The 12,634-nt window shown below is 41.6% G+C and overlaps 1 protein-coding gene across 1 annotated transcript in view; it reads left to right on the forward strand.

The window, feature by feature from the left end:
• The first annotated feature begins 292 nt into the window (after positions 1 to 292).
• Positions 293 to 12,634, forward strand: part of KLF7 (KLF transcription factor 7) — a 211,164-nt gene continuing 198,822 nt past the window's right edge. The window contains exon 1 of the mRNA XM_073646348.1: positions 293 to 844. Within this exon, the coding sequence (XP_073502449.1) occupies positions 743 to 844 (102 nt within the window). The 5' untranslated portion in view covers positions 293 to 742. The remainder of the gene's footprint in view (positions 845 to 12,634) is intronic.

A 12,634-nucleotide genomic window follows, 5' to 3' on the forward strand; every position in this document is an offset into this window, starting at 1 on the left:
ATAGTCCTCTAAAAATAGCTCTCCTTACACTGCCTTGTAAGGCAGCCGAGAGTTTTCCTGCCAGCCAATCAAAGCGCTTGTTTGTCATCGCGTTCCGCCCACTAGAGAAACTCTGGTGTCTAATTGGTCTTTCGGCCTGTCACATCCCTCTGGTTCGCTAAGACACGCCCCCTCCCTCCCTGTTTTCCTTACATGGTCACAGGCTCTACTGAGTGACAGATTTTCCAAGAAATTTTTCGCGCATGCGCATTTTGACTAGCGAGGGGCGGAGGATGAGGAAGGAAGAGGGGAGGAGTTTACTCATCTGCCAGATCTGGAGGAGGAGGTAGAAAGTCTCTTAAGCAGCAAGGGGGGGCCAGAAGATATTGGAGAAAAAACTGAAGCACTTCTTTCCCCCTTACCTCCTAAAATAGAGAGCAAAGCATGCACCCCTGAGCAGGCTGCTGTAGTGCACAGCAAGTAGATGACAATTCCATGCCTGGAGTTTGCATCCTTCTTCCTGGTCCAGCTCTGGAGTCAGCGCAGCCTTGCCAGGGATTCTCGCCTCAGCAGCACATTGGCTTTGTGATTCCTGCTCTGCAGCCTCTGATCTCTCCAATGCTGGGGTGGGATTGATCAGCACTTCTCGTGTTCTGCTGCTGCTCCTTCCCTGACTGTCAGCTGCGGTTGTAGGAGCAGGACTGTGGATCTGTACCCAGGAGCAGCGTCAGGATTACCCGCCAGCCTCAGTCATCCGGCAATCATGGATGTCCTGGCTAGTTATAGCATATTCCAGGAGCTGCAGATTGTGCACGACACGGGCTACTTCTCAGCAATGCCGTCCCTGGAGGAGAACTGGCAGCAGGTGAATCCTTTACATTGTCCTGTAATCCGGAGCACTGTGTGCACTTACCTCTATGCACTTACCTGTGTGCACTTACCTCTATGCACTTACATCTATGCACTTACCTGTGTGCACTTACCTCTATGCATTTACATCTATGCACTTACCTGTATGCACTTACATCTATGCACTTACATCTATGCACTTACCTCTATGCACTTAACCTGTGTGCACTTACCTCTATGCACTTACCTCTATGCACTTAACCTGTGTGCACTTACCTGTGTGCACTTACCTCTATGCACTTACCTCTGTGCACTTACCTCTGTGCACTTACCTCTATGCACTTACCTGTATGCACTTACCTATATGCACTTACATCTATGCACTTACCTCTATTCACTTAACTGTGTGCACTTACCTCTATGCACTTAACCTGTGTGCACTTACCTGTGTGCACTTACCTCTATGCACTTAACCTGTGTGCACTTACATCTATACACTGCACATTCATTTCTGGGAAATTCCCTGGCACCATCAAATCAACCAATGTCACTGATAGCATCTCCGAGAGCAGCAGGTTTATTATTCTCCATGTGGCTTTAAATGCATAGAATGAAGTTGTGTGGATGACAATGACTTTATTACTATATGGCAGGTGGGATTGTGTGTCACTATACCATACACCATGCTTAATCAGCAGAAGACACTGACTTCTTCCATGCTGCTGCCTCCTTCTATCAGCAGAAAATCCCATGACACTTAATCATATTATTTCCTTACAATGGCATGATCTCATTCACACATGTGATCAATTCTCTGACAGTGCTGAATAGCATACTGTACATACACACACTCTATACATACACACATTATATATATATAGTGAGTATGTGATGTGTGTGTATATATAGTGTATGTGATATTTACAATTAATAAATATATACACATCAGAGGCACTCATTGTATAGACATATACACACACTGGCACACTGTGTCTTGTTGCTTTTGGCTGGTACCAATTGTCTCCTTCCATGTGCTGCCCTGTAATACTGTAGCACAATGGCAGCTGGGGAAGTCACTTACAGTAATAGACAAAAGAGTTGCCTTGAATGTATGTCCTCTTCCCAGTGTTCTGGTTAATGTCTACCTATCCTTCAGAGTAAAATGGGAATGGCTCAATGAACTGCACTTCATATTTGTCAGTTTTTGATGCTGGACAGCTCTAAAAGCATAGAAACCCACATACATTGCTAAGGAATGGCAGAATGGCAATAATGCAGGCTACCCTGGCAGGATCACCGGTTGACATGACATAGCCACATGGACCTTGTTAGATCGCTGCTACCGGTGATCTGGAGGAAACTTTGTGAGCTGACATGTTTATGGCTTTAGGAGAATAAGATGTTGGATGACACTAATCTGCTGGAGTTTCCAGTGCTGGATCCATTGTATCCTGGATGTGGTGGTGACAATCAGTAAATATAGCTTGTCATTGTTGGTTCTCATTTATAGTGTATGTGTGCACAATGAAGATTACATGTGCTAACATGTGGACTCTGCTAATTAAACCTATTATGACAGGTTTTCACTTTCCCTTGTAGAAAAAAAAGCCACAATCAGTTGCATATTAATAACAGTCTAGACAGCTCAATGCAAGATAATCTGTTGACATAGCCAGCAAGCCCAAGGCACACTGTATGTGATACTTTGGCTGCAGCTGTTGCCTGCCCCAGTAGGAAACCAGAACAGCGTTTGCACTTTAGAACAATAGATCAAAGTACAGTAGAATCCCTATTTAAGTTTGAAGAGTCATAATAAATGGAAATGCATGTATGTGTGTCAGGTCATCTGCTCCGGCCTCAGCTGGCTAATAACAGAGAAGAAAGCTGGGGAGATGCCTCCTTCTTCCATGCATGGTCCTCTTGAATATAAGAAAATAAGCCTAAACCAGTAGGTGTCAGTTGCAGTGTTTGATGCTGTTCTCATTGCGCTGCTTTCCATTGACTTTTCCACAGTAATGGTTGCCATGCAGCCATACTAGAGAGACAGCCATGTTCCCTCTTGCAGATGAGATGTTACTTTTACGTGTGTTGTGTGTCATATGTGATATGAAGCCTGGCGCGGATGTGCCGAGTTTGGATGGGCTCTATGGAGCCTTGCATTGACGTTTCTCTGTGTCCTCACTAAATAGAGGAAATTCTTAGAATTCCAGAACAAAACAAAGATTCATGAGTTTTATTGCCTCCATCCATAGTCTATGAAGCTCCTCTCTTACATCCATTTAACCAGTTGTGATCCATTTTTTTCTATGCCTAAGGAACATATTATTATTTATGGATCTTTTTACTTTTTGAACCATGTCTGATGCGCTCTATTATTTACGCTGAAAAAAATGATCCGTTAAGATAACCTTCCATTCTGCCTCTGAACGCCAATATGAATAATTAAAATAAGGCCCAAAGAGCATTGCCCTAATGTTTAATAATTCAACGCAAAATCATTTGCAGAACCATTAGTTTTTGAAGCCTGTGTATGGATTGGAGAGATGCATTGTTTCATCATTAGCCTCGTTTCCTTCTTGTTACCTATTGAAAAAATAACATTAAAGAAATGGCGACTTAGAAATGGGGATGAGCACGTGGTGCAGTGGTAGGACTGGTTAGCTCATGGCTGGTATTTTTATACCCGGGGCACATGGTGGCCGGCGTGAATACCTAATGACATTGTCTAAAGGAGGTTGCTTGTCTCATTTTGGTTGGAAAGAGGAAAAGAACCTTATAAAGGACTGGCATGAGGGCATCAAATAAATAACTGATAGCAATTCATATTTTGGAAGATTATTAATAAAATGTAGACTATTTCTGTAATAGTAAATGTATAAGAATATGGCTACATGGCATACTTATTGAATGTCGTGACATAGCGGTATGTGCCAATTCAGGCCATGTTCTTGTCAGACTGGTCTGCAGATATGCAGGAGATTGCATCTGAAACTGTGCTTTGTGTTGTGACGTGCATAGTGATAGGAGTATTGTGCAGCCCTCACATAATAATAGGAAATGAGCACATGTCACTCCGTCATCAGTCCATGCCTCTGCCCATGTAGTCTCATCCTGAGGCCTCCAGGAATAACATCATCTATGGTTATAATGCAGCAATTAGGAAGGCTATTATTCTTCTGTTGTATTAACTAAGACATATACAAGCTGAGTACAGGTCTTATTACTAAAGTTACAGTACGCCACGAGTTGGTGCAATGACTGAGGTGATGGAGAAATCACTATTGATTACAGAGTTGGGCCTCATCCACATAGTAGAGCTGTATTGCGGGATACTGTACTGAGGCACATGGAAACCTCATGGCTCAGTACTATGTGTTCTGATGTGTAGCGTATGAGGCATACAGTGGGGCCTTATAGATGGGTGCCATATTAAAGGAAATCTATCAGTAGGATGAACCCTCCTAAGCTGCCTATACGGGCATCTGGAGGCCGATTTTCAGGGAGATCTATGTCCGGCCCATAGTCCTGAACAGCTCATTTACATAAGAAAAACGTGGATTTCTCTGGAATAAGACATTGGATCACAGATATTAAGGTATCACTTTATTCAGCTTCCTATGGCCCATGTAGACAGCTTAGGAGGGTTGAGCCTAGATTATCGGCCACCGCTGCAGTCTATCAGAAGAGACCGGTTTCCTAGGCAAGGAATCAACGCTTGCAATATGTTTACAGATCCGCTCACAAGCACGGTTCTGAAGCGGTCCATATTACTGGATCTGGCCAGCCTATGCGACCTTGTGCTCCACTGATGGTGCAGGGGCAAAGTTAATTCTGCTATCATCATCGAAGAGCGCAGAGTTCAGACCCGCGATGTGACCATGCCCCTTGTCCAAGGTATCAATCTTTAGGAGCGCACCGCCCGCCATAAAGCAGCAAGCTGGGAGACTGCAGATCAGCGCGCTCCTGAAGAAAGACGAGTTTAAAAAACATTTAACTGCACTGTATAAAGAGTCCAGTTTTAAAGAGAGGTATTTAGTGCGAATTTTACAGGGGTTTTTTTCAGCAAAGCAAGAAATGGATAGAAAAGAGGAGACATAAAGCTCTTTTCTTTCTACTTGTCTTTCCTTTTTGATCTACTACTGACTTTGACTAAATAAGGTCAAAAACTTCCCAATGACCCTGGAAAAATACATCTCCGCTATGTTGTGTCCAAACCAAGTTTCAAGTCGAAAAAAAAAACATCCGAAAATTCACCAGTTCTACTTTTTGGGATCCAAGACTAAAGATTTAATGAATTCATCATATTATATGAACTAAAATGCATTTTTGGCAGGTCAGCTACTTTTCACTGTGAAAACCCTTTTTCCGGACAAAGTGGGAGAAAAAGACCTTCAAAAATGTGATGCTCATGACATGTCTAATGAAATGTAATGTTCTTATGGGCTTACCCCCATAATTACTGCTGATTTCTGTATACTGTACAGGATAAACAGTGACTCCATGGTTCTCCTACAACACGTGTATAATAATAGCTTGTCTCCTACTGGAGTTAGAAGACATGTTGGTTTTCCATGAGCTGACGTCAGTGAAGTTTTAACTAGAGGAGAATGTTTGGCACACATTACAAATACTATTTGTATTCAGCATTGTATTACATTGTAGATGTCATTTATGAACATTACGAGGGAACGATTAATGAGAAGCTTGGTGGCTCAGTGGTTCGCACTGCACTGTTGCTTTGCAGCGCTGGGGTCCTGGGTTCAAATCCCACCAGGACAACATCTGCAAGGAGTTTGTATGTCCTCCCCGTGTTTGCGTGGGTTTCCTCTGGGTTCTCCGGTTTCCTCCCACACTCCAAAGACATACTGATAGGGAATAAAGATTGTGATCCCCAATGGGGACAGCGATGATAATGTCTGTAAAGTGCTACATAAGCAATGTACAATAAATACATCTGGATGATACTGTTTAGATACTTACTAGGTATGTGGCCACTGTGGGGATAAGTTGCCAGTCATTTATGATTATTTGTAAAACAGCATTTCCTATAGCAGAACTCTCATTTTATCATACAGTCATGGCCAAAAGTATTGAGAATGAGACAAATAGTAATTTTTCCAAAGTTTACTGCTTCATTTTTTGTAATGGCAATTTGCATATACTCCTGAATGTCAAAGAGTGATCAGCTTAACAGCAATTACTGTACTTGCAAAGTCAATATTTGCCCAGAAAATGAACTTTAACCCCCAAAACACATTTCAACATCATTGCAGTCCTGCCTTAAAAGGAACAGCTAACATCGTTTTAGTGATTGATCCATTAACACAGGTGTGGGTGTTGATGAGGACAGGGCTGGCGATCAATCAGTCATGATTAAGTAAGAATGACATCACTGGACACTTTAAAAGGAGGCTGGTTCTTGGTATCATTGTTTCTCTTCAGTTAACCATGGTTATCTCTAAAGAAACACATGCAGCCATCATTGCACTGCACAAAAATGGCCTAACAGGGAAGAGTATCGCAGCTACAAAGATTGCACCTCAGTCAACAATCGTATCGCATCATCAAGAACTTCAAGGAGAGAGCTTCCATTGTTGTCAAAAAGGCTTCAGGGTGCCCAAGAAAGACCAGCAAGCGCCAGGACCGTATCTTAAAACTGTTTCAGCTGTGGGATCGGACTACCAGCAGTGCCGAGCTTGCTCAGGAATGGCAGCAGGCTGGTGTGAGTGCTTCTGCACGCACTGTGAGGCGGAGACTCTTTGAGCAAGGGCTGGTTTCAAGGAGGGCTGCAAAGAAGCCACTTCTCTCCAGAAAAAAACATCAGGGACCGACTGATATTCTGCAAAAGGTACAGGGAGTGGACTGCTGAGGACTGGGGCAAAGTCATTTTCTCTGATGAATCCCCTTTTCGATTGTTTGGGACATCTGGAAAACAGCTTATTCGGAGAAGAAGAGGTGAGCGCTACCACCAGTCTTGTCTCATGCCAACTGTAAAGCATCCTGAAACCATTCATGTGTGGGGTTGCTTCTCAGCCAAGGGAATCGGCTCACTCACAGTCTTGCCTAAAAACACAGCCATGAATAAAGAATGGTACCAGAATGTCCTCCAAGAGCAACTTCTCCCAACCGTCCAAGAGCAGTTTGGCACCCAACAATGCCTTTTCCAGCATGATGGAGCACCTTGCCATAAAGCAAAGGTGATAACTAAATGGCTCATGGAACAAAGCATAGAGATTTTGGGTCCATGGCCTGGAAACTCCCCAGATCTTAATCCCATTGAGAACTTGAGGTCAATCATCAAGAGATGGGTGGACAAACAAAAACCAACAAATTCTGGCAAAATGCAAGCATTGATTATGCAAGAATGGACTGCTATCAGTCAAAAGTTGATTGAGAGCATGCCAGGGAGAATTACAGAGGTCTTGAAGAAGAAGGGGCAACACTGCAAATATTGACTTGCTGCATTAACTCATTCTAACTGTCAATATAACCTATTGGTACTCATAATATGATTGCAATTATATTTCTGTATGTGATATAAACCTCAGACAAACACTAATAAAAACCAGAGGCCAGCAGATCATGTGAAAATATCATTTTGGTGTCATTCTCAAAACTTTTGGCCATGACTGTAGAATTAATAACAGAACGTATACTCCTGTACAGCTGACAAAGCAATTGTATATGCAGAATGCGGAGCTAATAATGGCATTAGTCTGTAGTCTGAATTCACCAATAGTTTCCCAATTAATCAAAGGCAAAAAGCCGTTTGGATCATGTCAGATTCTTCCAGCGACCGTGCAGCCAGTGCTAGCAAGTCACTGAGAATTGCTGTATTGCTTTAAGCAATATGTTCCTATTACGATTGAAAACAAGATGTCCTATCTTTATTAAAGGCATGGGATTTCCATCTGGCATACTTATCGCTTAATTGCAATTTTCTGCTGTTCTGCACTGCCCTTGCCTATGTGACCCTTACTAATTCCTTAGCATTGCTCTACCATGAAATAAGAGGAAGCCCTTTGTGGCCATGTATATTTGTATCACACAAACACAAAAATAGGATGTTATATTCTCATTGCAGAACTGTTTGGATGAGGGATTTTCTGGCTCCGTTAATTTCTTACATTTCCTGTAACATTAAATCAGATAATTTTTTTCTCTGCTGTGTGATGATGACAGGTAGAATTAGCTTCCAACGATGTAAATGACGTCCTGCTTCTAGAAGGCAGTGGCTTATACCAAGAATAATGTTCCTCAGCTCTATGGGAACGTAACAAATCTACCAAAAGTTTTCATTGCTGTATTCTAAATGCAATGTGCGGTATATCCAAAAAATGATACTCAAGAAGTAAAAAAACCTCTTGTATGTTTTTACCAAGCTCAGTAGACACAATGCATAAGATTGTTACCCCATGAAGCTGATGATTGCTAGTGACTGGTAACTTGGAAGGTCTTTTTGGACCAACCGTGTAAATAGTCCATGTATAGGAAAATGGTCACAGCAGAGAAAATGTCTATTCTGACAGAAATCAAAGCTTATCAGAAAACAGATATGTTCTGTTATCTTTACTAGAAGGAGATGCCGTGTTATCTTGTCAGCCATTGCTTCTGGGGGGGCACGGGGCACTCTTTACTATGGTGTCCAATAGCACATAGTACTTATGGTACAGAATCAGACAAAATGTTCCTCAGAATGAAATCAGATGCATAGGTAGGTACGGTAGGGTCCACAGAAACCTATGGGCACCATATAGTTGGAGGTTGTACAGAGCTGTACTACACTAGCGTGAATGAGGCCTTATAGAAGACCTTTCTTTGGACTTAAAACCAGGGCTGTGGAGTCGGAGCCCATTTTGGTGGAGTCGGAGTCGGTATAAAATGGGCCAACTCCTACTCCTAAAATATATAATAAATTGGGTACAGTAGTTCAATGAAGTTTGTGGGGAATATTTTTTTCATAAAAATTTGGGAAAGTTCTGAAATGTCATGTCTGTCCTATTCCTGATCTAAGGGTCTAGACTTTTAGCTGAGATGAATCTGTGCTACAGTAAATTTATCACTTAAACATGAGCCATGTATCAGGGAGTTGTGGAGTTGGAGTCGATGTCATGGAAATTGAGGAGTCGGAGTCGGAGGTTTGGCTTACCGACTCCACAGCCCTGCTTTAAATGTAAACTCCAATTGCGGCTCTTTCACTAATTCTGGGTTCTTCTTGGATTTTTTCTATGCCCTTCTATTCTAAAGTTATGCTACCTTCCTCTCCCATCTCTGGATATAAATGTGCTCATATTCTCTTCACCCAACGTGGCGTATAGCACAGAACTTCTTTGTTTGCATTTGGTTTTTCTCCTCTTGCAAACGTTCTGTGGTATATGCCAAGTTGGTCAAATGGAGAATTTGCATCTATGTTACTGGGGGGGCATATCAAAGGGGCACACAAAAAAACTAAACCAGTTCCAGAATCTGTGAAGCAGCAACAATTGGAGGAGGTAGTCAGTTTAAATGAAAAATCACAGTCTTTAGGACCCCCATACACATTAGACTAAAGTCAGCCAAACCCTCCGATATTGCCAGGATTGGCTGACAGTCCACTGTGCATAGGTCTCCCAATATTTGCTGCTGAATTCCAGTGGCCGATCCTTTCGTTCTCATTGGAGATCTGCCAGAGAAGTGCGGTAACGACTGTCCCATAGAGAGCATAGGAGCGCTCGGCTGAGCCCTGCACTTCTGGTGTGTCGGGGAGTCAGAGGATGTACCTCTCAGCTATCTAATGTGTACGGGGCCTTTTACAGAGTTCCTCATTGTTTTTTTTTTTTTTGTAAAATGGCCCTGAACCTTACACTTGCATTTTCTACCTTATACTGTTGTACATTTTTTATTCCTTTTTGCTGTAATATTTGGGGATGTATCAGATTTTATTTTATAATGCTTACAGAGATTATGTGGCATAGTTTCTGCTCAGTTACTGTCATTCTATGGTTACCATAAATTATCCTATTTGCAGTCCACAGAATCTGAAATCGGGGCTTTGGTCTGCATATCCCACTAATATCTGTAAAGGGGATTCCTTCTGTAATCCCAGGCTTTATTCCCTCCCTTATAAATCCTCTTAAATAATTCCTGGCTGGATCGTGGACTATTAGATGCAACGTCCAGTATCCTCCTACAGTAACTGATGGACCTTTAGTTTTTTCTTGCACAAGGTACCTCGGTGACTCTGGACCTAACATTTATTGCTGTTAGAGAAGTACAGGAAACTTAAATGTTTGTACTGCAATATTAAATAGTAATGCGATTGTCTGATCCACATGAGGATATAAATGTAATAGTCAAATCAGGGTTGGACAGATTGCTGCTGTGAGGGCACTCTAAGCAACATTTTGAGTGCTGATTGATTTGCCTCAAAATAGTGATTTACGGCTATCAATTTCCCTTATCAATTTCTGTCACTTCCAAGTACAGGACTTCTCTCATGCTGCACCCATTCTGCCAAACTCACTGCCACAAACTTTCAGATTTGATCCTAACTTTACCAATCGCATACATGCCTTAACAACTAATTTCTTCAAGGAAGCTCCTGTCTCCTCACTGTAGCCAATACACAATATGACATAGATGCAGATGTATCAACTCCACACTGTCTGTAACTAAATACATGTGTAGCATCATCCTCCAATCTTTATCTGTGTATTGGCTGATAGACTTGTTCATACAGTTTAAAGTTTTTTCAGGCACAAAAAAAAATAAAAACCATCTGTCCCTGTAGTAAGTCAGCAAACACCATTGTTACCTTTATTTTCCTTTTTGAGCTTATCTTCAGCCCCCTGCAGCCATCTTTGTGGTCTGTTATTGTTTAGATTCTTGCATTCCTGCCAGCTCTCACTATTATTTCCTAAGATGCAGAGCTGGATCTGTCCCACAGCTCCATCACTCTCTCTCATTACCCACCCATTCCATCTGCAAAGCACCATTCTGAGACTCCTATACAGTCTCAAGATGGAAAAATGTCTGCCCACACATTTCCTCCTTTTTAAAATTCCTCCTACTTCACTTACTATGTCTGATCCTGAGACTCTCCTATAGTCAATAATGTTACAAGTACAGACACCGGCACCACACATGCAGGATCAGTGTCCTCTATAGGAGCAATGAGCCTTATAATGGATTCATTTATTATAATATAATCTAGCACTTTGGAATTGCTAGCACAAAAAAGTTACTTATTCTATGTGAAGCCTTCTCCCATGCTGTACCCACTCTGTGACACTCACTGCAACAGACTTTTAGACTTGATCCTAATTCTCCCCATCATAAGCATGCCTTAAAAGCAGGGCTGTGGAGTTGATAAGCCAAACCACCGACTCAGACTCCTCAGTTTCTCTGATTCCACAGCCCGGCCTCACTACTGAGCGTGTACATAAAGTGCAGCACAGATTCATCTCAACTGAAAGCCGAGATCCTTAGATCAGGAACAGAACAGACATTTATAGGACATTTCATAACTTTCCCAAATTCTTAAGAAAACATTTACAGCACATCCTGCATTGTACTACTGAACCCAATTTATTATATATTTTAGGAATCGGAGTCGGTCCATTTTATACCAACTCCATCTTCATCAAAATGGACACCGACTCCAACTCCACAGCCCTGCTTAAAAGCTATGCATCCTCCCTTTTTACATCCCTTAGTCACTCACAACTTGGTGAGGATGATTGGCTACGCCGACATTATCGTTCAGAGCACACTTCTCATAGACCTGCTGGCTAAGTATTGCTTCCTGCATACAGGACTCTGCTGGACTGACAAGCTATGTTCCGTGCAAAGCACAGACTGGAAATCTCTGTACTCTGTGCTTTAATTGGACTGTAGCAGGAAGTAAGGAGCTGGAGGTCACATCACCACACAGGACAGCTCAGGAACAGAGCAGAATTTTAACAGCAAGTAAATGATGAAGTTTATACATTTTATAGCCTTTACAATTTCTTACTAATCTGTGTGCCTGGAAAACCCCTATTACGTATATTCCACTGGCCAACACATTGGCTGGACCATGGACAGCATGGACAAAATTAACACTATCAATCTATTGTTACATTGCCCCCATTTGAATTAGATTTCCAGCTTTTACAGGCTGTTTTGTCTTACTTTTACTTGTTATTTGTAAAGCGCTATCCCGTATAATGGCATTATATCAAATTTATTTATTTTTTAACAGCCAGACAATTATACAAAAGACTGCAGTAACAAAAAAAATCACCAATCGTCTAATGTACAGGTGCATTGACTACATGGCTTTTGAAATTGACCAAATCAAATTATGAATCTTTATGAAGTTTCACTAGTAAAGTTTTGCACATGGATCTGAAAAATTCTTGAATGCAAATACTTTTCATAAATGTTTTTGTTTCCTGCCATCAGGTCATTGGCGTTCTCTGTCAGCTGCTTCTGACCATATGACAAATGTGTGAAATTCTATGTATAAGCTGTGGAATAAACAGTAACATAATATATCCTTGTCTGTCAACTGTTGCTATTTAATATATTTCACTGTGTCCACCCACCTCTTCTGCCATTCAATCTAACTTTTTTGCCCGGCTCATTAATCTTTTCTTTAATAGGTTTTTTAAATGAGAAGTTGAGTTTTTTGTATAGCTAGGTCTGTGGCCATAGAGCGTGATAAGCACACTATAAGAAAAGATAATGCTTATGAATCTTGTCTCCAGTCCCCTCGCTCTTGCCTGTAGGCGTAAAATTTAAATTAGGTAAAACAGGGAAAATAAAACCTGCCTTTTTCTATTAA

This window comes from Phyllobates terribilis, unplaced genomic scaffold (assembly GCF_046119375.1).
Source record: "Phyllobates terribilis strain yellow unplaced genomic scaffold, ASM4611937v1 Scaffold_9__5_contigs__length_417890890, whole genome shotgun sequence".
NCBI lineage: Eukaryota > Metazoa > Chordata > Amphibia > Anura > Dendrobatidae > Phyllobates > Phyllobates terribilis.